The sequence below is a fragment of the Salvia splendens genome, chromosome 16 (assembly GCF_004379255.2).
Source record: "Salvia splendens isolate huo1 chromosome 16, SspV2, whole genome shotgun sequence".
NCBI lineage: Eukaryota > Viridiplantae > Streptophyta > Magnoliopsida > Lamiales > Lamiaceae > Salvia > Salvia splendens.
Genome location: NC_056047.1, coordinates 17,186,861 through 17,211,352, shown reverse-complemented (window position 1 = coordinate 17,211,352; position 24,492 = coordinate 17,186,861). Strand labels below are relative to the sequence as shown.

The 24,492-nt window shown below is 36.4% G+C and overlaps 4 protein-coding genes and 1 long non-coding RNA gene across 10 annotated transcripts; 3 read left to right on the top strand and 2 right to left on the bottom strand.

Annotated features, from left to right (window-relative positions):
- The first annotated feature begins 2,313 nt into the window (after window positions 1-2,313).
- On the top strand, window positions 2,314-10,451 carry LOC121769996 (protein arginine N-methyltransferase 1.5-like). 2 transcript variants are annotated; one of them, XM_042166787.1, is made up of 23 exons: window positions 2,314-2,530; window positions 3,387-3,504; window positions 3,677-3,786; window positions 4,007-4,096; window positions 4,226-4,291; window positions 4,592-4,683; window positions 4,772-4,847; window positions 5,514-5,600; window positions 6,205-6,280; window positions 6,498-6,589; window positions 6,684-6,719; window positions 6,817-6,885; window positions 7,271-7,339; window positions 7,467-7,520; window positions 7,628-7,702; window positions 8,203-8,295; window positions 8,385-8,488; window positions 8,838-8,886; window positions 8,997-9,083; window positions 9,170-9,275; window positions 9,361-9,448; window positions 9,667-9,760; window positions 10,100-10,451. In XM_042166787.1, the coding sequence occupies exons 1-23, from the start codon at window positions 2,393-2,395 to the stop codon at window positions 10,181-10,183; spliced, it is 1,953 nt and encodes a 650-aa protein (XP_042022721.1). In that variant the 5' UTR covers window positions 2,314-2,392; the 3' UTR covers window positions 10,184-10,451. The 2 variants fall into 2 exon arrangements, with proteins under 2 accessions (XP_042022721.1, XP_042022720.1); XM_042166786.1 differs by having other exon boundaries at window positions 6,495-6,589.
- Window positions 10,452-12,126: 1,675 nt separating this feature from the next.
- Window positions 12,127-15,648, top strand: LOC121771515 (peptidyl-prolyl cis-trans isomerase G-like). Its single transcript, XM_042168311.1, has 2 exons — window positions 12,127-12,606; window positions 12,909-15,648. The coding sequence occupies exons 1-2, from the start codon at window positions 12,254-12,256 to the stop codon at window positions 15,343-15,345; spliced, it is 2,790 nt and encodes a 929-aa protein (XP_042024245.1). The 5' UTR covers window positions 12,127-12,253; the 3' UTR covers window positions 15,346-15,648.
- A 35-nt stretch (window positions 15,649-15,683) lies between these two features.
- Window positions 15,684-17,366, bottom strand: LOC121771516. Of its 5 annotated transcripts, XM_042168315.1 has the most exons (6): window positions 17,234-17,366; window positions 16,892-17,164; window positions 16,400-16,496; window positions 16,258-16,303; window positions 15,990-16,048; window positions 15,684-15,918 (listed from the first exon to the last, which is right to left on the bottom strand). In XM_042168315.1, exons 1-5 carry the CDS (start codon window positions 17,299-17,301, stop codon window positions 16,005-16,007), a joined length of 528 nt encoding a protein of 175 aa, XP_042024249.1. In that variant the 5' UTR covers window positions 17,302-17,366; the 3' UTR covers window positions 15,684-15,918; window positions 15,990-16,004. The 5 variants fall into 5 exon arrangements, 4 of the variants coding, with proteins under 4 accessions (XP_042024249.1, XP_042024247.1, XP_042024248.1 ...); XR_006044058.1 differs by having other exon boundaries at window positions 16,258-16,496; window positions 16,892-17,119; XM_042168313.1 differs by lacking the exon at window positions 16,258-16,303.
- A 2,156-nt stretch (window positions 17,367-19,522) lies between these two features.
- On the top strand, window positions 19,523-19,989 carry LOC121771237 (peamaclein-like). Its single transcript, XM_042168015.1, has 2 exons — window positions 19,523-19,613; window positions 19,690-19,989. Exons 1-2 carry the CDS (start codon window positions 19,529-19,531, stop codon window positions 19,872-19,874), a joined length of 270 nt encoding a protein of 89 aa, XP_042023949.1. The 5' UTR covers window positions 19,523-19,528; the 3' UTR covers window positions 19,875-19,989.
- A 1,001-nt stretch (window positions 19,990-20,990) lies between these two features.
- Window positions 20,991-22,984, bottom strand: LOC121771070. The gene is made up of 3 exons (XR_006043923.1): window positions 21,664-22,984; window positions 21,496-21,564; window positions 20,991-21,035 (listed from the first exon to the last, which is right to left on the bottom strand). It is a non-coding gene; the product is annotated as an uncharacterized LOC121771070 (long non-coding RNA).
- Window positions 22,985-24,492: the final 1,508 nt, after the last annotated feature.

Here is a 24,492-nt window from a genome sequence, read left to right as displayed (position 1 = left end):
GAAAATATTGAAAATAACAAAAAAGTAGTTGAATTGATATTAACTTATAGTTAATGAACCTCAAAAGATATTATGAAATGTTACGGACCAAATTTGCTCATTTGAGATAGTTGATGTACTAAAAAGATGTTTCTTATTTTATAAATACAACTTTAATATTTATTTACTTTTTTGAAATGTTACTACTATTATAGTGAAGTATAATTTTTGTCTTAGAAGTTTCAAAATCTTTTTAAAATAAATATGAAACTTAAACTTATTACCAATTATTGAATAAAATAGTTTCTACGTGTAATTATTTACTATATATATTTTTTAAACTAAATAATGCAATAAGTAAAACACATTATTCACCAATTGCAATTGGTCCATTTGTGATTTTCCAAATGGCATATCAGATTTAATTTCATTAACAAAACTGACATGGGATATTTGTGAATAAATTTTTGTTGGCTTGTTTAAATGTTGTGAAACTCATCGTAATTTGACCAAACTTTATGACTATTCCGACAATTTGTTCAAGTCAAACATATAAGCGACTTTGGACATAAATGCCTTTCATTTGGATAGTTCATTTTCATTCACTCGTCATTTTTCTTATATAAGGATTTTGGGTGAGATACTTTTTTATGATATATCAATCGCTTTCACCATATGATGTAGAAGACTTAGACTCATTTGTTCATTTAAAACTCCAATGTAAAGAACAAATACAATGTGAATAATATATACTTTTTCCGTCCAATAAAAATTATATTTTTTAATGATTTAGTTTGTCCCAAAAAAATTGTTGGCAAGCTTTTCTCTTTTTGTGGGAAGGAACTTTATTCCTCTCTTAACATTGAAACTTTGGGAAATATGGCTTAGGGTAGTGATAAAATATGGCTTATATACAAAGCAATTATTTCTCAATATCTATGGGTTTTTATTGCTAATCCATATTTCAAAATTTGAAGTATTTTCGTTTAATTGCCCGACGATGATCCTCGAAGCCGTCGCTGACCATCGGCTCTGGATCTGGCATGCTTACTTCGGCGTAGCCGGGTCGAACAACGACATTAACGTCCTCAACTCATCCACCCTCTTCACCGAGCAATGCAATGGCAACGGCCCGGCCATCGAGTTCACTACCAACATGCGCCAACACCACATGGGGTACTACTTGGCCGATGGCATATACCCTAGGTGGCCTGTTTTTCTGAAGACGATCAGCTGCCCAATTGGTGAGAAGAGGGCTTTATTTGCCCAAAAGCAAGAGTCGGCGCGGAAGGATGTCGAGCGGGCATTTGGTGTGCTCCAAGCACGGTGGGCAATTGTGAAAGGGCCGGCTCGTCTCTGGTTCAAGAAAGTCATTGCCGATGTCATGTACGCGTGCATAATCATGCACAACATGAGAGTCGAGCATGAGGGTGGGAGCATCACCGACTGGAACGATGATGACGGTGCATCTAGCTCGTCCAGCACGGCTACCGAGCCCCCCGCTAGAGGATTACCGCCGGGCTTCAATGAGGTTCTAGCTAGCCAGGTCTCAATGCGCAACCAACAAGACCATGTTCAGCTCATGAACGACATGATTGAAGAAGTGTGGGCCCGTAACCGCCGTCGTTGAGTTTGCGTATTTTTTTTAATTCGTATTGTAATGTATTAATTTCTATAAATGAAATGAAGTTTTTTCTCAATTTTGTGTGTTATTTAAATTTTCAAATAAAATGAAAATTCATAGTGCGCGCCTTAGGACGCCCTATTGCAGGTGAGAGATATGAGGATAAAACTGATGACGTGGCGCGCCATAGGACGCGCCTTAGGGCGTCCCATTGCTAATGGCCTAACAACTGAATCGATCGATTAATCAATCTTAGTTTTTTTTATCATCTACAAATCCCCAAACTATTGATTTATCATAAAGTTATCTCAAAATTAAATTTATATGTAAAACGAATCTGATTATATCACCACAATAAGTTACTATTATTGATGTATTTCTGTCATCATATATCTCAAAAGAATGGAGTACTATTATTGATCATGACACCCCCAATTAATTTTCATGTGTTGACGATCGTTTCGATTTTACTAACAAAATATGAAAACTAAAAATTATACATACTGTATTATTTTTTAAAATAACTCAGCTGAAGCTTCATGTATTCAAATTCAAATTCAAATTCAAATTCAAATTCCAACAAAAATTTCTCCATCATCATATTTATCCAATAGCTATAAAAAAATGAAAAAGAAGTGACCGAAAATGACATATACGACTCTACTCGTATTTGACAAAGCGGATATAAAACCCTAACCCAGCCACTTTCAAACCTCAAAAGTCAAAACCCTCTTTAAACCCAGCCCTTCCGCCACACCACTCTCCAAACCCCAATTCTAGAGAGAGAAAATGCCGCTCGGAGAGAGATATGGCGGCGACAAGAGTGAATCTCGCTACTGCGGCATCGAGACGGAGTTCGACGATGACATGCCCAATCTCCTCTCCTACAACGTTCATGGCGGCTTCGATTTCGTCCTTGCTACTCTCGTAAGCTAATTCTCCACTGCTTTATCTGTTGTTGCTATGTTCTGGTCCTTGTTGCTGTATGCTTAATTAGTTCATTACTCTTCGCTTTCGCAGTTTTGAATTCACAAGCTTAAACCTCTCCCTCTCAGTTCACTTTTATTGTTATTACATTGAAAATTGCCGAATGTTCTGTTTAAGTTCTATTAGTGCATTTTCAAATTAATATCATATTGAAGAATTTCGAACTTATTTTATCTTGCTTTCACTCATGCATTTACTCATTTAGATGTGTTTGATTGATCTGAAAGAAGGTTGTTATAAGTGATGCCAAGAGCCCTTGCAACATCATATTGAGTTTATGGCTGTTTCATTTTATCTTCTTAAAACAAAAGAGCTTCTAGGAAGTTATGTTTTCTTGTTTTTGTGCGTACTATGTTCACGGTGGCCAATTAGCCAGTCATACATCAGCCAAATGGCTGTTAGTCTGTTTGAATGGTCAGTAGGCTCACCTAGATCATTATGTTGATTACCTCATTTTTGAGAAGCTGTAGCTTCTCTTGAGGTTGCCAACTACACACCACTTATATAAATTAAAAATAGGCTGTTGCTGTTTCCTTCCCTGAGAGTCATTATTATATGTTCACAATAACATAATGAATCCTCCTTATTCAGTGTTTACTTTAACTTTGAGCCTTAACGAAGTCTGCAGAAAGTAAAAGAATAAGCTATATGATGATAGTTTGTTTTAATCAATCTATAATTTTTTGGTTTTTTAACATTGTCCATGATTGATATACACTTGGTGCTAACCAGCAGAACAAAGCTCCAAAAGTTCCATTCGAGGAACCTGCTCTTATTTTCATATTCCATGATGCAGATGGATCCTAAATATAGGCCTAGCCTAGTGGACATTGATGCTAGAAGATCATCTGCTCTGCCATTTGCTGGGTCAGACTTGGTCCTAAGTCCTTCACAGTGGAGCAGTCATGTTGTTGGTTTGTTCTTCATTCCTGTATTGCTTTTACTTTAATTTTCTGTTGCTTTTATATCTGCTATTGTGTGGTTGAGCTGAATCATATATTTCCTTCCACTGCCTAATATCTATCTTGTCCACTATATTATAAATGAATTGCCTTAATTTTGTTGAATATGTTCTCTTCTCTCTAGGCAAAATTAGCTCCTGGATTGACTTGGACTCTGAAGATGAAACACTTCGCCAGGATTCCGAGATTACATTGAAGCAAGAAATAGCTTGGGCTTCTCATCTATCTTTGCAGGTGAATCATGATATGTTGGATTTGATTATGTGGTCTATGAAAATGATTACCATTCTTATGAAAGATCATGATGATATCCTCTTCTCTCCTGCATAGTCATCATAAAAGAAGTCTTGAGGCTTTTCAATTGTTTTTCAAAATGCTCCATGCTTGATTTTAATGCTTGTAATTGTAATCAGATAGACTTGTTGCTTGAGCAGCTGTATCGTTTGTTTTGCAGGCTTGTATTCTGCCTACACCTAAGGGATCTCCGTGTGCTAATTATGCGAGATGTTTGAATCAGATTTTACAGAACTTAGGTGGTATGCAGGTATACTGTGAATAGTTATTCACATTTACATATGTTCTTTTTGACTTAAGTTCTAACACTAGAAAATATTACTTGTGTTTGTGTTGATGTCATTTCCCTTTACTCTTATTATTTATTTCCGAATTAAAGTTGTGGCTTAGGATTCCAATGGTGAAGCCTGAGGATGGCATTGAGGCTGGGAACCCAGAGTACATGGTGAGTAGATGCTCTTTGGTGCCATTTTACATGTTCATTTGCTAGGGCTTCCAGTTAGGTACTCTTTACTTTCAGTGCATGGGTTTGAGTCTCTAAATCATTCATTGTACTCCACGTGGGCATAAACTGACTTCTTATGACAATTGACAATTTTTCTATTAATTTATGCATTAATTATGAACTTTGATTATGAACTTTCAGTGCATTAATTGCTTCAGACTTGATTTTTAATCATTTCTAGTATTGCCAAATGTACCAATATATGCTTTACTCTCATGTTGTCCCTTTTCTCCTCTGCAGGGTGAAGGGGATGTTGATTCATGGGAACTGTGGAATTCCTTTCGGCTTCTGTGCGAACATCACAGCCAGCTCTCAGTTGCACTTGATATTTTGTAAGTTTAAATGGTCTTGGTATTTTTTGGGTTAAAGTTTGCCATTATGTTAGTTATACCTGACAAGGTTTTTCAATTATGTTTTTAGGTCCTCAGTACCTTCTGCTTCATCAGTTGCACGATGGTTTGGAGAGCCCGTAAGGGCTGCCATAATTAATACAAATGTAATTAACTCATTGGATCCCAGTATTACATTTATAGCTTAATTGCATGAAGGTTGTTATACTTTTGGCCACTAGTGCTATATGTTGCAAGCCAATTCATTGAAAATTTGAAAAAAACACATAGAGGTATTTCCTTTGATAACATATGTAACATCATTAAAAGAGGAACTGCCAGTATCTGTTAAACTGGTAAATCCCTTTTCATTTTTTCCAACCTATTGAGTACCAAGGGTCATGATTCATAATTCTATAGTAGTCACTGGACAGTAAATTATGTTCCATGACAGGAATGACTTTTCTGTGGTGTCAACTGAAATTTTCTGCTAGCATATCCTATACCAAACATAGAAAGACCCTGAAAACAATCACACCCCTAGATCTGTACTTTATATATCATAGACTTCTTGAGCATTATAAAGACAAACTGGACTATTTGTTCATGTACTTAAAACGTTTGGCGTTGTACAAGTCTAAAAGGATCATCTATCATTAGAATCTAAATCTGGTACATTTTCCTGTTTACCACAGTTAACGTGTTCGTCAATTTGATGCATTCGCATTAGCTTTTACTAGTTCACCACTATAGAAGACCACACATTCTGCTGTATCTTTTCATATGACTTGCTTGTATGGATTTTTTCATTAACTAAACTGTTATCTTGGCAGTCTTTTCTAACCAATGCGAAGGGGTATCCTTGTCTATCAAAGCGTCACCAGAGATTAATAACTGCATTTTTCGATCACTCAGTTCAGGTACAGTTATGCATCATATTACATTATCCTTATATTATGCTTCTAACTTGTTCTGGTGCACATTGAGCTTTATTGTGGATGACTGGATGCGCAGTTTTTTGTGATATTGATTATATTGAGTATGCTGTGTTGTGGAGTTTGATATAGATTAGAATTAAAGCCATGGGCTTGGAGGCAATAAACTCACATTGAGATTCTGCTTGCGATGTTTTTTCATGCTTATAAATAGCCACCCTATTTGTAATTGTAGAGTGCACCATATTTTCACTAGAAATTCTCTAGTGAAACGTGTCTGGGACTCTGGCTTGGCAGGGGCTCCAGACCTAGTCTCGTAGAGACGATCAGGGTAGTCCATTATCATGTTCTTTATTGCTTTTTCATGATTGTGTGTGTCATTTCGTAACAGAGTATTTAGATTTTCAGTTCTATAATACTATTGGACAATTGATTCACTAATTTATGAGATTGAACATATAATTCACCCTGTTCAGCCTGGTCCCTTTTTAAGTGTCAAATCTATTCTAGTTATATATGTATTAACTAGTAAGCTCTTGAGTTAAAATGATGAATCCGTGAATAAATGTTTCCTGTGCATGCTTTATAGGTAGTGATTTCTGGCCAATCGGTACACAAGATACCTGTGGCTACTTCTGCATCAAATGTTGATACCCAAAATGAGGGTGAGTAAAAGATTCTGAACTAAGTTACATCTTACAGCTTCCATGGAATGTCTAGAAAAAACATGCTGGGTAACTAGGTTCTTATGAGCCTGATATTAGCTACACCCACAAACTTATCCTGCTGTTTAAGATGTTTTAAACTTCCATCTTTTTAATTTGGTTCATTTGCACTATAATAGTTCAATTACATTTCTGTTTTTTAATTATTGTTTAGTAGGAGGTTGGAGACACCCTTTGAAGGCTTACTTAGACTATGTTGCTTTCCTTTATCAAAAAATGGACCCTCTTCCCGAACAGGAGCGCTTTGAGGTAGACCACCCTTGCATTGTTGTACTTTCAGATGGTGTTTATACAATAGTTATGATCATCCATTATGTTTGACTTCCTTAATGTGGCATTCAAGCTTGGATACAGAGATTATCTACAATCACCCTTACAGGTGAGTTGCTGTATCAACACTGTTCTCTCCTACTAGGGATTTAAAAAAAAATCTTGTGGCTTGTTACCGAAAGTAAAAAAATTACTATCTTTTGCAGCCTCTCATGGATAATTTGGAGGCCCAGACATATGAAATATTTGAAAAGGACACTGTTAAATATAGCCAGGTATGATATTGATTTATGAATATTTCCACAACCATAACATGTTAATAGTATTGATCTTAGGTGCCAATTTCCTCATCCAAAAAAAAGCCTAGTTTCATCTCATCATTTTCATGTATCATATTGTCTCTAAATAGTCAGAAAACCATAATGCTCTTCCTGTTGCATCGTCATGCATATGTGCAAAGTATTTTGGTTTCCATCTTTTGAAAGAATGGCCATGTCGTATTGAGCATCACTTTTCAACCATTACATGACTTGTATTAAGTATAAATTTGTAACCTCTTTATAGTCCGTCTCACTATTAATTAAGATCATATTTTCAAACATAGTGTTTCATGATCTTATGGCATCTTAAATAGTGTTGGTATATATTGTATCATTGCAGTATCAAAGAGCAGTTGCTAAAGCATTGGTTGACCGGGTTCGTGATGAAGATGCTTCTAGAGTAACCACTGTAAGTTCTAATTCCTTATGTTAGTAATCATACCAAAGTCGCTCTAGATTACACCTACTCACTAGTGCAACATGAGTTGGACAATCCCATGGACCTTGCAATGATATGCTTTTTCTCCTTGTTGTAGGTGTTGATGGTTGTGGGTGCTGGTCGAGGGCCTCTTGTCCGAGCATCACTGCAGGTCATTTCCTGATCCTTTGCCAGAGAATGTGTGATCTAGAATAGGTTGATTTTATGCTTGCTGACATCTTACTTAAAATGCATTTTTGTTCTTTGGCTTTATCACAGGCAGCTGAAGAAACAGAGCGAAAATTGAAAGTATATGCTGTGGAAAAGAATCCAAATGCTGTAGTAACCCTTCATGTGAGTTGTATCTTTTGGCTTGTCCAAATGCTGTAACATATTGCTACTAATATTGTACCTCACAAATGTATGGACATGTTCACTCTGAACATAATTTTCACTTGTGCCCTCTTATAATTGGCAATGATATCTGTTTATCAATAAGTTTAAAGATGGTTGATTAATGGAGGATTCCCAGCTTCTATGACTTGCCTCTTCAGTCTTCATCACAGTTGTTATGTGCACCCAACAGTTTGTGTTACAGAATTTCATGATATATAGATAAAAAAGACGATACAATTTAACTGATTTTTAGAGATCTTACATAGATAATGTCTTACAAATATTGTCAATTGGTTGAGAGAATGCATATCTAGTTTGAGGTGAAATATCCAGTTCAATAAGTTCCTTTATCCTATGTTCTTCTATTCTAAAGGATTTCCAATAATGTATTAACGTCTACTTATGTCACTGATGTCGAAGTTATTGATGCAAATAGAACCTTTATGCACTTGAAACAGAGTTTGGTCAAGCTAGAGGGTTGGGAACAAACTGTTACCATTATATCCAGTGACATGCGTGATTGGGATGCACCTGAGAAAGCTGACATATTGGTATTATTCTTGTTGTGATCTTACAGTTAAGAAGGCTCTAATGTGATTATATTCTTCATCATTACACCTAAAATTCTTTAATCATGTAGGTCAGTGAGTTGCTAGGATCTTTTGGTGACAATGAGCTCTCTCCTGAGTGCCTTGATGGAGCCCAAAGGTTTTTGAAGGAAGATGGAATTTCAATCCCATCCTCGTAGGTTTTATAATGCTTTCCTTCCCACCTATTTTTGAATGAAATTGGCTGTTACACAAACTGCCTGGATGAAGTTTAATCCATGGTAAAGAAACATAACTTAAAATTGTATCAAGGTTGACTGAACTCACCCGACCTATTTGTTTATTTGGAAGAGCAAGTGCATATTACATTTCAGTCTTTACCTGTTGGGTTTTTCTTGGTGTCCTTTCTTAAACAAGATTTTTGTTTCCTTTGTTGTGGAATCACATGTACTTATGTTAGTATACTTTGATTGACTAAGGGTGATCTCACTAGCCCCCTTTTGTTATATATACCCCCAATTGCTTAATCTTCTGTGATTTGACAGGTATACAAGTTACATCCAACCGGTGACTGCTTGCAAGCTTTACAATGATGTAAAACCCCCTGCATTGTGATTCTCTATTTTTTGTTATTTAGTTATATAGTTCCAACTCTTTCCTAGATTTTTAGTTGCTTACTTATGTTTGTGTTTGCAATGGTACAGATCAAGTCGCATAAAGATCTTGTGCACTTTGAAACTCCATATGTGGTGAAGCTGCACCGTGTCGCCAGGCTTGCAAATACTCAACCTGTGAGTTACTGCATACGGTTGTTTGTTCAGTTGATTTATTTACTTAAATTGGATCTTGTGTCTCACATCTTCATTTGCTCAAATAGGTATTCACATTCACCCACCCAGAACACTCAGATAAGCCAAACAATCAGCGCTACAAAAAGCTTCAGTTTGATATTCCCGAAGACACTGGTGCAACCTTGATTCATGGTATGTGTTTTTTTTTGTTTGGGGGGGGGGGGATATTGGACATGTACCGACCTACTTTAACTTCTATTCTCTTATTTCCTTACAGGATTTGCAGGTTATTTCGATGCAACACTATACAAAGATGTACATCTTGGTATTGAACCGTCTACAGCTACCCCAAACATGTTTAGCTGGTATGGCAATTGAAGCATCCTTTTAAAGCTTGTTAACTGCAAATTCATGTTTGTTCAATCATTACCATATACTATGATTCTATTCAGATGCAAACTTTAGAAGCAATATTCCTCTTTTCCCCAAGTAGGAAAGAGAGGCAGCTCATTGAGCTATTCATAATCTCTGTTTTAAATATGAGCTTGAACCTTATTCTGAAAACTCTTTTGCATGTAAACAGGTTCTCAATATTTTTTCCATTAAGGGCACCAGTATATGTTAAACCCGGTACTCCTTTAGAAGTTCATTTCTGGCGCTGTTGTGGTTCTACCAAGGTATTCAATTTTCTCTCTGTAGCTGTTTATTCAGCAGCTGGATCCATGTTTTATTGATTTCAACCTAGTAATCTTTGATACAAGAACCTCTCCCATGATTTCTTATTTTTCAAATTTGTTTAAATATCAAAAGAGTATCATTAAATTTATTGTTAATGATAAGAGAACCAGACCCAGCGATTTATTGTTATTGTGTCATGAAAAATCATTTAAATAACATGTTTGACAAAAACATAAAATCATGGGAGGGTCTGCCTGCATGATGATCTAAACTCTTACGGGGTAACGTTTAAGTTAAAAACAGATTTTAGCATAATAGTTTTGTTGGAATGATGACAGGTCTGGTACGAGTGGTCTGTGACTGCTCCATCAGCTTCACCGTTGCACAACACCAATGGTCGCTCTCACTGGGTCGGACTGTAGGTGAATTTTCAAAGTTTTGGGCACGGTGTTTGTTCCCGAGATAGGTTGGGTTCAAATGCAAGATGGTGATGTTGTATGTATACTAGAGGGGTATAGATTGCCCCTTCATTGTGTAATTTAGTAGTAACTGTTATCTTGTTCTAGTTATCTGGCATTTGCCGTTTATACAAAACAGCAGGAATGCGTTGTGTCGTTGGAAACGTTTTGGATAATTCTTTATCAGATAATACTTTTGCCATCTTTTATGTATTCTATTTATTTTGGCACATCGTTACTATACGGTATAATTGATTTTTAATTTTCTGTTTACACTTGCACATTACTATTTTTGCATATTTGTGGGTAGGTTTTGAAGTGTACAAAAACAAGAAATGTACGTACATGCGAACTTTCTTGTGGTTTCCACTTTCGACTCAAATTGTTAGGCCATCCACAATAGAAATAGCTCAGCCATAGCCTAGCCACAAACTCCTCCTGCCACATCATCAAAACTAAAAATCCTCCTGCCACATCATAAATAGCCTAGCCATAGCCTAGCCACATCATAAATAGTCCAGCCACATCAATAGCCACATCACTAATAACAATTATATAAAAATTAAATAATTAACAATCACACAATATATGGAATTTAATTTACGAGACATATACGGGAAACATTAATAATACTATTAAAATTTTAAAAAGTACTATAATTTTAAAAAAGTACAATAATTTAAAAAATTACAATAATAAAAAAAAGTACATTTTTAGTATAAGTGGGTTAACTTGATTGATCAACGTGATCATAATGAGACATCAAATAAGTTGGAAGTGCGGAGTGTACACTTATTTGAATTCGTTATGACTAGACGGGGGTTCGGGGGCAACTGGGATCGAGCTGGACAGAAAATTCATCCGAAAAAATATTTTAGAAAATTAAATAAAAAAATATTTAAGAAAATTAAATAAAAAAATATTTTTGAAAATTTTAAAAAAAAATCGGCTAGGCGATGCGCTAGGCGATCTGGACGCTGCAATAGCGCCGAGCGGATCGCCCAGCGCATCGCCTAGCGCCACGGAACCGCCGAGCGCTAGGCGTTTTCTCTCTCCGAAAATGGGCTGGGCGGTTGCAATGGACCGCCTAGCGCCGGCGCTCGGCTAGGCGGTGCGCTAGGCGCCATTGCGGATGGCCTTATTGGCAAAAATCTGTATATATTTGGATGATGGTGTTGGCGACTCAAATTGCTATGTTAATATCAAGTATTAATGATGTAACTGTATCCTCAACTCAATTTTATTAAGTTATCCTTAATTATTTTCAGATTATATTATAAAATTATAAACAGAAAAAAATGGGACACCATTTCAATTCGATTAGAATATATAGAATTCATTTGTCACCACTTTAGTTAAACAAATACAATTACAACATGAATTTTACTAGTTTTATGTAATACTATAAAATAATTATGGGAGTACTATTTTTATAGTTGATGTGATTGTGAATTTTTAACTATAAAAAATACCATCTCTATCTATGAAAAGAGTTTCATTTTTCGTTTTGGATTAATTAATTATTATCTATTTACAAATTTCTCTTTCTAATATAGTAAGTCCTGTTTTCCACCGTCAATATATCAACTATCTGTTGCTCTTTTTTTTTACTTTACTAAAATTTCAATACAAAGACTTCAATATACAAACTGCTCCCTTCATTCTCATTAATCATGTGTCCTATTTTTTTCATTCGAGGATCTTCCTTATTAAATATCTATTTTATTTTTATCATTTTAATATATTAAACTTCATTAACTCAATTCACTTACATTTTATTATAAAATTAATATATAAAAATAATATTTATATCTCATTAACTACTTAAATGTAGCGAGTATTTGTAAAAGTCCATGCTAAGTTAAATGGGTCGGAGTCAGTAAAGCCCGGCCCAATATTCTACACCCTTTACCATTATGATCTCAGCTTGAACCCTAACCTTTCCTTTCCCTTCCCCAATTCTTTCACGGTTCTACTGCAATCTCAAACAATTCACAGATCCGTTCAATCAAAAATTCGCCTAGAATTTGAGAAATGTATAACGGAATAGGGCTCCAGACCCCTCGGGGATCCGGAACCAATGGCCACATACAGTCGAACAAGTTCTTCGTGCGACCCAAGACCAACAAAGTCGTCACAGATTCGAGCAGGGGCTTCGAATCGGGCCAAGGAATGGCCGGCGTGACCCGCAAAGCCAACAAGGAGATCCTGGAGCACGATCGGAAGCGTCAGATTGAGCTCAAACTGATCGTTTTGGAGGATAAGCTGACAGATCAGGGGTATACAGATGCCGAGATCGCCGAGAAGCTCGACGAGGCAAGGAAGTCTCTCGAAGCCAAGGATAAAGAAGATGCTGGTGCTGAAAATAAGTCGCGATTTTCGGAAAAGTACATATGCTTCTATCTACAATTTTAGTGTGTGTTTGTGTGAAAATTTAAAATTGATACTCCTTTTGCTTTATGGTCGAGCTTAATTTATCGGTATTATTATAGCTGTAGTGCTTACATTCACATGTTGATTTTGTTCTACTTAGTTGCTGGTATTATGGTTTGTTGTGCTGTCACTGGAGCCATTTGATTATAATTTCGTTACATTACAGTTTTTAAATACTCAATGATGCTGTTTAATTTGAATTAAATGGAATTTTCGTTGTGAGAGGCTAAACATTAATTTCTTTGTGGATTATTAGAGTTTCGGCGACTCAGACTCATCAAATAGCTGCACTGAAGGAGAGGCAGATGGAAAATCTGAAGGCTGCACTTGGAATAGAATCTGAAGCTGAGAAAGAGCAGAAGCGTAGTGCTGCTGAGGCACTAAATTTCAAGGAGATTCTTGATGAGGGTGAAATAGTGTCTACTGATACTGATCAGAGGGAAACAATACAAAAAGTTGTAAAGAAAAATGAATCTGGAAGGAATAAAAAAAAGCGGGCAAAGGATTCTGATAGTAGTGAGGGTTCTGATGTTGATCTTAGGAAGAGAAAGGGAAAGTCATCTAAGAAGAAGAAGAGAGTTTCGAGGCGTTATAGTAGTTCATCCAGTTCAGAATCACAGTCTGATTCCGATTCTGATTTAGGTTCGGAGCCTGATCATGATAAGAAAAACATTAGAGCTCGTGAGCGCCATGATTCTGATTCTTATGAGAGCGGGAAGCAAAATCCAAAGTCGTCTTCAAAGAGCAAGCGCCATGAATCTGATGACTACTACAGCTCCCCTGGGAGTCCTCAGAGGAGAAAGCAAAATGAAAAGAAGTCTTCAAAGAACAAACGCCACGATTCAGATGACGACCGCAGTTCAGATAAGGGCCCTGACAGGAGAAATCAGGAGCTAAAGAAGGATATGACGCTGGGAAAGAGCAAGCGGCATGACCATGATGATAACAAAGCACATGAGAGGAGAAAGATAAAAGAAAAAAAGCTGTCAATGACTCGTAACAGAGCTCGTGAGAGTCCGGAAAGGAGAAGGATAGAAGAAATGAAACTGTCAATGAACATGCCGCAGTCAAAAAGCAAGCGACATGAGGATGATGAGTACAGTCCCCCTGGGAGTCTTGAGAGGAGAAATCAAGGGCAAAAGAAGTCTTCAAAGAGCAGGCGGGATGGTTCAGAAGATGATTACAGATCTGGAGAGAGTGTTGAGAGGATAAAGCAAGAGTTAAAGAAGCCGTCTAAGAGCAAACGGTATGATTCTGATGATGGCTACAGCTCCGGAGAGAGCCTTGAGAAAAGAAAGAAAGAGCAAAATAAGCCTTTAAAGAGCTCACGACTTGACTCTGATGATGACTACAACTCTGGCGAGATCCCTGATAGGAGAAAGCAAGACCTAAAGAAGCCATCAAGCAGCAAGCGGCATGATTCTGATGACGAGTACAGTCATAAGAAGGGAAAATATGATGATGACCGAAAAAACTATCATAAGGGAGCTTGGAAGAATAGAGAATCTGACTCAGATGATGAACGTAATCCTCGTGAAGGCCTCAAGAGTAGGAGTGAGAGGGGTTACGAGCAGAGCAGGCGACATGGTGATTCTGATGATAAGTTGGAGAAACGTGAGAGAAGCCGAACTGGGAAGGTGAATTCACTACCTGATAGTCCAAAGGACCGTCGTTATGATAGTAGTAGGAAACCCAGGAGTGAGATACAAGATAAATTTGGTGATAGATATGTTAAAGGAAGTGACAGTGACAGAGAAGATGAAATTGGTGATAGGTATGGTCAAGGAATCGACATTGACAGACAAGTTAAAATTAATGACAGGTATGGTCAAGGAAGTGACAGTGATTCTGACGAAGCACCTAAAAGGAGAAGGGAACAGCATGATAGAGATAAGGATGATTTAAGTTCTGGTCGTGGTAGACTAGATAGAATCAGTACAGGGGATGATGAGTATAAACCTGGTGATGCCACTGAAAGAAGTAGATCTAATGTTAGGAATCAAGATAGAGTTGAAGAAACCAAGCCATTAATGAAGAAAAAAGTAGGTCATGGTGACGATTCAAGTTCCAGAGGCAGAGAGAAGGATCTTGCACGTGATGTTGATGATAAACAGAAGGAGAACGATGATGGATTGAATGCATTTCGGAAATTGGAGCAGCTGTATGAATCAAAGGGAGATAGTTCTGGAGATAGAAGTGAGGGCATGACTCGCAGTAGGAATGAGCCCCGGCATGAGAATAGGAGAGAGAGTGGGGAGGATGAAGGTTACCGGCGAAGCCATGGAAGAGAAAGAGGGGATGCTGAAGGTCGCCATGGAAGAAGGCAAGAAAGAGAGAGAGGTGAAGATGAAGATCACCATGGAAGAAAGAAGAAAGTGGATGATGAAGATCGCTATGGAAGAAAGCCTGAAAGAGGGAGAGAGAGAGGGAGAGGGGATGATGAAGATCGCCATGGAAGAAAGCAAGAAAGAGAGAGAGGGGATGATAAAGATGGCGATGTCAGAAGACATGGAGATAGAGAGCCATATAAGAGGGACCGTGAGCGTCAACGAGAAGAGGAGCACGCAAGTAATAAAGATGAGAGAGGTGGGGAACACGTATCGAAGAGGGCTAGGTATGACGAGGGACGCCCTAGTGGAAGGAGATACCCTGAGGATGACAGGAGTGATGATAGGCGGTCTAGGCGCGGGTGATTAATCCACGTGGCTGCTGCTTTGCTTTCTCGAGTTTGCTGATTGTAAGTTGGCTTACATTCAGTAAATAGTTATTTCTCCTGCAACTTGATCGTCTGATAATTCCCCGTGACGTTTGCAGTGTGATTTGCTAGGGACTTGTAACGAGGATATGGTTATTTCATTTGTGTATGGTTTGTTTTATCTTTTGTTGTGATATGGTATGGTTGCTATGCAATGCATTCAGCATTATGAACTCTCATCTTTGAAATTGTGTGTCAATGCTTCACTTTAATAACATGCAACTGATTGCTTTTCTGCTTACTTTCTCCATTTATGATGCTCTATCCTTGACAACAAAATTGAATTTGGTAGTTGTTCTCCATTAGAAAATTGGAATTCGAGCCATAAAAACAATGTCGTTATGTGCGTTCGGTATCACCATCCATGTTAAACGCAATGTATGCCAAGTGATTTTATTAGTGAAGGGTCTTGCTCTTGCTCTTGCGTTGTTCTGAAACCCGTTCTTCGTAATCTTGGAGCAGTTGTTGTAGAAGCAATGGCACCAGCTGATCCACCAGTGCTTGCATCATTCTATGTCGAAAACGAAATTCAAATACTAGTGGATAAACGGTATACCATCGCGTCTAGTCTAGTCTACTTACATATTTCCTGGACCCTCAACCGTTGATGGGGGCAGCATAGCAAATGGGTGGGTATATATCTGCATCAAAGCGACGTCAAAAGAGCTTATTTCAAAAAGATGACTAATGTTGGATATAAACCTCAAGGACAAGATCTAATCTGACATCAACATCCAGAAATTGCTCAGAATTAACGGTTTCCCATTTCAAGTTGTTCTGCAAGAAATTGAAGACCCGAAAGGTGGATCTGCAGCACTTGAAATCTAAAGAATCCTCCAACTGAACTCACCTGAGAAGCGCTCGTTCTGGCGTTCCACCGCATCAGAACCCTCAAACTGGAGTGTGAATCGACAAACCAAGTGTATATTCTAATTCATTATGCATACTCTCAAAACAATCTGTTTTTTCCATCCTTTTTGCAAGAAGCATACCTTGCAAGATATCATCTCGACTAAACATTCTCCAGCAGTTGATGTTACTTGTAAGTCGATAACTGGCGCAACCTCGAAATTAAGAAGCTTAATGCACCTGCAAAAGCATTATCAAATGAAGACACAAACAATAGGATGAGGAGCTAAACTAAATAACATAATATAATTTGCACAATTAAGACAACAATAGTACTATGTTTCAAAACACATTTAAGTAAAACAAACTCTGCAGCATTTTAACTCCACAAAATCTCAATTTACTTGCACCACCAATTTCCATAATTTCCTTTTCCTAAAGAATGGTCACTTTGATAGATAGTTTAGATAGATAAATTGCAAACAAATTGAGTTGTTTTTAATCATGTAATCCTTGAAATACTCAATCCTACATATGGTTAATCTTTTGTGTTTGTGTTTGCACATTTATAAATAATCATGAAATGAGGAATTCAGCAACAAGAAACTTAAATAAATAATGGAAAGATATAATACCTATACAAATTGGAATCAAGGGATTGACAACTCTGCAAGGCCTTTAAATTCAAGATGGCTTCAATCCCAGATGGATGCCTGAAAAATTGACTTATATGATAATTGCTATTTTCAGCATCACTATAAATGGGAATCTTTATTCTCTCCTTCCTTGCTGCAAAAAGATTTGCTTTCTTAACATTTGGGGTTGACAACTTCACACTCACTTTCTTCACTCCATTTCTCTTCCTTGAAAAAATATTGTAATTTATAAAATCAAAATCTTCACTTGAGCTGCAAAGTTACAGTTAGAAACACTCACTTAATTCAAGGGTTGAATATCAGTAGTTGAAGTAAATGTACCTCGTTAATGTGATGATTTCTTGAAAACGATGGGGCCCAAATGGGGATTGGATTTTAGTGATGGCCATGGATATCTCTTAGATGAGTTACATGGTTGTTGATGAGAGAGACAGAGATAAAAAGAATGCGATAGGATGAGAAGCAGAGAAACAAAGGTCGGTACATTATTACAAGTATTTATATTATATCTTGAGATAAATTGTTTATTTTGACTTATATATGAACATTTATAGTAATAATTTTAGTAAGATTTATTATCTCTATTTTTATCCTCTATGAACATTGATGTTCCATAAGAAATTACTTGCACTACTTTTGATAATTAACGAAACCAAAAATACTACTAGTATCTATTTTTATTCTGACTGTAAGATTTATTACCTCTATTTTACTTCATTTACGTAGCCATAATTAAAAAATTTTACAAATTCAGATTATTTTAAAATAAAACGATTGCTGATATTCAAGTACAAACCTATAACTAACTTTTTTTATATTCACTAATTTTTTTCATGGAAATAGGACATTATCTACGGAAGTTTCATTTATGTGTTTATGTAATGATTTTATATTCTCCATTTCATAATCTTGTAAGCAATAGTTAAAAAATAAGTTAGGAATATTGGTTAAAATATAAAATGTAATTATGAAAATATACTATAACAATATTATGGCATAGAGATATTATGTCATAAATTATTTTTTAAGCAAAATTGGATTAGAGTTAAAAGACCTTTTTGATATTCCAAAACCTTAATCTACCAAAATAAAATCGCCAATTAGGCTCTAGTGTTTTTATTCTAATCTTAAAAGTTTAATATAAGAGAACAATGAAACCTAAATCTTTTTAATTAAAAATATTTTCTATAATCTTGGGTGTAGTGGAGCAGCCTTAAATCTCATTAATAACCCATATTTTTGTTAAGAGCTCATTATTACATATACATATTAATCCGAAGTAGAGTAATTATTTTTCAAGTGGAAAAACAAATCAATAGGGCTTTAATAACGAAATAAGGTAGGTAAATATTTCGAAATTGGATTATGATTTCTGGTTTCGAAACTATATATAATTAACCGAGTGAATGGGTTTGGTTTATCCAATAAAGCAATGCATCATTGGGCCTCGATTAATTTGGGCCTGAGGATCCAGTGAGCCAAAAATATTCTCCCTTTGCAAATTAATACACTGTTAATGAATAATTACACATCATATTACATGTCAACCACTCTTTAATTATCAATTAATAACTTAATAATTACTTAACTAACTAATCACCCTAATAACCTCATAGGCTCATATTCAACTTATAAATTTGAGAGGTCTGCAAGTTTTAATCGTGGCTGTCAAATACTTGCAATGATAAAATTCTTCACAGACAATAGCAAGAACTGGTCATCCCGTCAAAGTTCATCATTTAATTTGTCAAATTAAGGGCTCAATCAAAAAGAAGTTACTATATTTAAAATCGAAAGTTCAATGAATCGATTGAATTTGAAGATGCCAATTGCTGCATAAAAATATGTTCCAGGGATATTGTAATCTTCACTAGGAATAAATAATTGATTCCTTTAATTATAGATAAACAATATACTCCCTCTTTTCCACAAGATAATGTACTTTTTGTTGAGCATAAGTTTTAATGCATAGCCGGTAAAGTAAGGGATATATATAAAAAAATAGTTAAAGTATTATTAGTAGAGAATGAATTCCAAAATTAGAAAATGCATACTCTTTTAAGACTAATCAAAAAGAAAAGAGTGCTTACCCTCGTGAGAAAAAAAGGAAGGAGTATCTCTATAAAGGAAAATAACTTTTGCACCCAACAAAAAAATAACAAGAAATAAAAGATCACGTAGTTGTATGTATTAATTAAATTGGTTATTGTAAACCAACATTTGATTGAAAAGAGCATTTTTTTATCTTAGAACTAAAAAATTTATTCTAAAAAACACATAATCCAGCTTGCATCAATAATATGAAAATTAGGTACAACTGTAAACTTTTTCATGAAGAAAAAAAAAGAACACCAACTTATTACAAAAATGGAGAAATGAACAAAACTATTGGCTAGCTATAACCATTAAATATCAATCAATACATCCTAAAAATATGTAACTCTAATCTTTGAACCACCAAACGACAGTCTGTATATTTGCATCCTAACAATTTTAATAAACATACCTCTATTATTATTTAGGCACGCAAAAAATGCAGTGCTAACCTCACTAGCAAGTATAAATAAGCACCATCTAATTCAGTCAATCTGATAAAACAAATTAAAATTAGCTAACATGAAGCCTTATTTTGCTGCATTCCTAGTTGTGGCACTAATTTTAAGCTCCAATTTTCTTGAGTCCACAGCTACAGAAGAATCAAGTAAGTGTTGTTAATTATGGAGCCTAATTAATACTTCTAGTGTACATTTTGGGTAATTGAAATGATTGATGTGAAGGTTTTTGTGGGGAGAAATGTGGAGTGAGGTGCTCAAAAGCAGGGTTGAAGAAGAGGTGCTTGAAATATTGTGGGATATGCTGTGAAGAATGCAAATGTGTGCCTTCTGGAACATTTGGGAATAAATCAGAGTGCCCTTGCTATAGGGACAAATTGAATTCCAAGGGCAACCCCAAATGCCCTTAATTCATATTCTTCCTATTATTTTCTTTACATATATTTTGCTTTAACTTCCTCTCTTTTGAGAAGATAATGTATTGGTGTGATGATCAATAAAAGGAGGCTCATTTCTTTCCTCTAATCTTAATCTTCTAGTCCCTTCATGTTTCTTCAAAAGATTCACCAAAAATTAATACTATATGATTTCTTCCATGGTGCAAAAGATCGTTTCACAACATATATATGTCTGCTGAGACGCGATCAAATGCAAACTCTAAATATTGTACAAACTTCAAACTATAATCTGGACCGTTAGAAAATGTCAACATATGACAAAATAATAGCAATAAAAAATGTCAACATAGTGTCAACGGTTGATGTTGTGTTTATATTGTGTTGACACCGTGTTAACATTTTCTGTTGATGTTATTTTGTCAGTTGCTGATATTTTCTAACGGTCCAGTCCAGATCATAGTTTGAAGTTTGTACAATATTTAGATTTTGCATTTTATCACTACCTTATTTCTACTAGTATTAAAAAAGGGGGTGTATGTTAATCTATATTCCAATAAAATATAAATTATAAATGATATAATCTATAAATGTGTTGAAAATAAAAATAATGTTAAAAGTTTATAACTTATTAGCATCAGTCCTGTAATATGGTCGGGTGATTAAATGGCTATGGGGATGCAGAAAGTGAGAATATGCCTAAGAATAATTAAAGAAGAGAATAGAAAATGGAAAAGTGAAAAAGGAAAAAAAGGGAAAGGATATATCCTAAGTAATAGTACTACTTATGAGATGAAAAAATCAATTGATACTTTGAATTATTTAAAACAGATCATGTAACATACATGTCACGCCCGCATTTTCTAAGGATAGAAAACACGGTTAATCGCGACTAGGGGAGGGTTAAAGAAGCGGTGAAGAAAGAGGAAAATCAACACAAATCGACAATAGCTTGAAACAAATGGGAATAGCTCGAATAAAATCAGAGTATCATTTCAACAATCAACAACTCCAAATGAAAAATCTCAACAATACACGAACTCAAAAGAACAACATCTAGCGGAAGCATTTCGAGAGTAGAATAATGCTATGTATGAAGACACAACATATTCTAGACATTTGATAGACATTCTTCACTTTTATGCTCAACACCCACGGCGCTCGTCACCGCTCAACCTGCACATTTTAAAAAAAATGCAGGGCTGAGTACTTGATGCACTCAGTGGACACATGCCAAAACATAGTTTGTCAAGCCATAATCAAGTGACATTGGGGGTTTTAATTAAAAGAACCCAAGTACACAAAAACATTTATTTCACAAGTTCGGTTGCGCAATCAATTTCCATCCACATCCACCATCATCATATCATATCTGAACATACATGACAAGGAACGTGGCCACGAACCAAGTCACTAGACCGGCCAACTCCAAAGAGAAAGCACACGATCTACGGGGTGTACACCAGTCCGAGCAGGGTTTGCAGCCCTACTGGGACCCGAATTCGATTTAACATACATGACATAGCCACTTCAGATAGGTTCATTCAAATACAAAACATGGCAAGACAAACACTTTCCACCTCCTTTCACATAAAAAGTATTTAGGACATAGTCCTTATTTAAAAAGAAAGCCCACCTCGTTCTCTTAAATCCTCTACTCGTCTTTCCGCCGTTTTGTTTTCAAATAGCTTGCAAAAAATTCCCCCTTTTTATGGAAGAACATAATATGCAAAAAAATTAGAGTTTAGAGAACAAAACATTTAATTAAAAATAATGCATGTATCCTGGTGATATTAAATCTTACCTTTCGTCATTACTTAGAAAATTCTGAAATCCTCGTACGTTAATCATAAGGTCAGCCGACTCTATCACAACAATATGATTCTTTAATTCAATTCGTGAAGCTCCCAGCTACTGGCCCAAATTCCATACACTATCCCTTTATTTCTTTGGCCCAATTCCTAATATTTTAAAGTTGGCCCAACAAAACAAAGAAAAGAACTCTCTTCATCTATTCCTATCGGTCACTCTCTCTGTATTTGTTCCCAGAAACATGAAAATCCCCAAATTCCCTCTTCTAAGTCTCTCACAGTCAGAAATTCCCAAGTTGAAATCAATACAACCCAAAATTGGAATCAACACAGTCCTTGATTCATTCTCTTTCTTCCCCAACACAACACTCCCTCTCTCTTTCCCTTTTACCAGCAGCGATGGCACACCATCTCTGATGAATTCACGGCTGCTGTCCCATCTCTCTTCTCTGTCCCTCCTTCGTGTCGCCGGCGTCCAGCAGATCTCACCACCGCTGTCGTCTCATGCCCGGTATCACATCAAATTCCCAAATCTCTCCAGCCAATGCCGTCTCCTCTCCTCTCTCGGACTCTCTCTCAATCTCAACTTTCTTCTCCAATATCTCACAAATTCAGAGGCTCACTCATGTCTGCAATCCCTCTCCTTCTCTCCGACATAACTCAGCACCGCCGCCACCGTTTTTTTTTCGCTGATTTGCCGATGCGAGCTGCTATCCGCCACCATTCCCTATTGCAGCAAGCACCGCCTTCTCCTTCAACGCGTTGTTCAGCCACTGAGACACGGCCTTTAATTGATCGCCGCCGTCGCCGCCAAGGATCAGTTGCTGTCGTGCCCTCTGCTTGTTGTCCGCAGTTGCTTCACGTCCAGGCCGACGACGCAGGCACTGTCGCCCTGCGCTGCTGCTGTTGTTGGTTGCGAGGCTGCTGATCAAAGTAGGAGTCGTCGCCGTCCGGCCGACGGTCTTCCTGTCATTCGGTTCTCTACCACCGCTGCCATCATCCTTCCGCTCTCGGAGTTCATTCGCCCCTGTCCGGTCAACCCTCCAGTCACTCCACGTTGCCGTCACTCTCTCTTCCAATGGAAAACCCAAAAATTTCAGATTCCTAACTTCACATTCCTCTCTCTAGTCTACCCGTTAAATTTTCGTGAATTCCAACGATGCTTGGCTGATCTGATGAGTAGTAAAAGTTATATTGATTTCTCTTCTCTCCCCGTTCCCAATTCCAGAAACAAAACAAATGTATTTTTCTCTAAATATGCATATGCATATACCAGAGCTTTATTTTGGGGTTTGTTAAAGAGATTTGTTCCTACTTTTGAGCGATGCAGAAGATCATGGCCAAAAATCTAGTAACTGAAAGTTGAGGGGAGTAATCTGCGGTTTTTATTCTCTTCGGGTGATTGGGTTTCGAATGAGAATGGGCTCAAGAAAAATAAAAATAAAAATATGTTTTTGGTTCATTGGCTTCAAATTGGGCTAGGAGAAAATAATTATTTGGCCCAAAATAAAATCCTTCTCTCGATAAAAGAAACAAACGCAAAAATTTCCAGGTGCACAAACAATGTCACTACAGGAACAAATAAAAAGGGTACAAAAAGTCGGGGTATTACAATACATAAGCATGCACTTAGATTAATATGTACAACCTCGAATTCAACACTCTTCTACACTGGATAAATTGTTTAGACCATCCACAATAGGAATAGCCCAGCCATAGCCTAGCCACTGCCACATCATCAGCACTAAAAATCCTCCTGCCACATCATCAAAACAAGCAAATAGCCCAGCAATAGCCCAGCCATAGCCTAGCCACATAATATCCACATCACTATTAACAAATATATACAAAATGAAATAATTAACAATCACACAATATACGAAATTTAATTTACGAGACATATACGGGAAAAGTTTAATAATAATATTAAAATTTAAAAAAGTACAATAATTTAAAAAAATACATTAATTTAAAAAAAAATAAAATAATAAAAAAATACAATAATAAAAAATACATTAATTTAAAAAAACTAGGCTCGTTGTTGAGATCCATTTCCCTTGTTGATCTTGTACAGAAATTAAGATAGAGAGAGTACTCGTTAAAACAAGTGGTGCGAATGAAAATGACGAGCAAAGCGCGTATATATAGTGTTTCGGAAAAAAAAATTTAAATTTCGCGCTAGGCGGTGCGCTGGGCGATCCGGGCGCTGCAATAGCGCCGAGCGGACCGCCCAGCGCTGCGCAGTTTCTCTCTCCATTCGCCCGCTGGGCGACTGCAATAGACCGCCCAGCGCCGACGCTCGGCTGGGCGGCATTGTGGATGGTCTTAATAAATTCAAATGTGTTTTGTTTAAATTCGATCCTAAATTTTAAATTAATTAATATTTACGCTTTTATATCACGTTGTGCATTATTTCCTTGTTAATTTTTCTGGTTATGTGGTTTTCTTATGAAAGTAGAATTTGTATTTATATTTGAAACCTAAAACCAAAATCTTACTTTGGTGCCACCCAATTTTATTGAAATACTAATTTTAAGTAACTGTAAACAGAAATAATAGTATTAGAGAAGTCCTAATATTTATGAAATTATTTAAGTATGAAACACCAAATCAGCACCAGAGCAACATCGTATCGTGCACTGCGATTTTCTTTTATTTAATTTAATAAAAATTCATGTCTTCATCCCATTCAAATATTTTGGTGTTATGAAATGTTTAATGCTAATGGTTACTCTAACTCATTCCACCTCTCCACCAATTGACTCGGTGCAAAAGGGAATTCGGGGCACCCTCCTCTAGTGCACCTGCCAAAACACCTAAAA

Excerpts from the sequence above, each read along its gene's own strand:
- LOC121769996 (XM_042166786.1), top strand. The coding sequence starts at position 2,393 with ATGCCGCTCGGAGAGAGATATGGCGGCGACAAGAGTGAATCTCGCTAC. Across the intron at positions 4,097-4,225 it reads AGAACTTAGGTGGTATGCAG|TTGTGGCTTAGGATTCCAAT; the intron begins GTATACTGTGAA and ends TCCGAATTAAAG. Across the intron at positions 8,296-8,384 it reads CTGAGAAAGCTGACATATTG|GTCAGTGAGTTGCTAGGATC; the intron begins GTATTATTCTTG and ends TTAATCATGTAG.
- LOC121771515 (XM_042168311.1), top strand. The coding sequence starts at position 12,254 with ATGTATAACGGAATAGGGCTCCAGACCCCTCGGGGATCCGGAACCAAT. Across the intron at positions 12,607-12,908 it reads AAGTCGCGATTTTCGGAAAA|AGTTTCGGCGACTCAGACTC; the intron begins GTACATATGCTT and ends GTGGATTATTAG.
- LOC121771516 (XM_042168313.1), bottom strand. The coding sequence starts at position 17,301 with ATGGCCATCACTAAAATCCAATCCCCATTTGGGCCCCATCGTTTTCAA. Across the intron at positions 17,165-17,233 it reads GAAATCATCACATTAACGAG|CTCAAGTGAAGATTTTGATT; the intron begins GTACATTTACTT and ends GTAACTTTGCAG. Across the intron at positions 15,919-15,989 it reads GTTGAGGGTCCAGGAAATAT|AATGATGCAAGCACTGGTGG; the intron begins GTAAGTAGACTA and ends TTTTCGACATAG.
- LOC121771237 (XM_042168015.1), top strand. The coding sequence starts at position 19,529 with ATGAAGCCTTATTTTGCTGCATTCCTAGTTGTGGCACTAATTTTAAGC. Across the intron at positions 19,614-19,689 it reads CACAGCTACAGAAGAATCAA|GTTTTTGTGGGGAGAAATGT; the intron begins GTAAGTGTTGTT and ends ATTGATGTGAAG.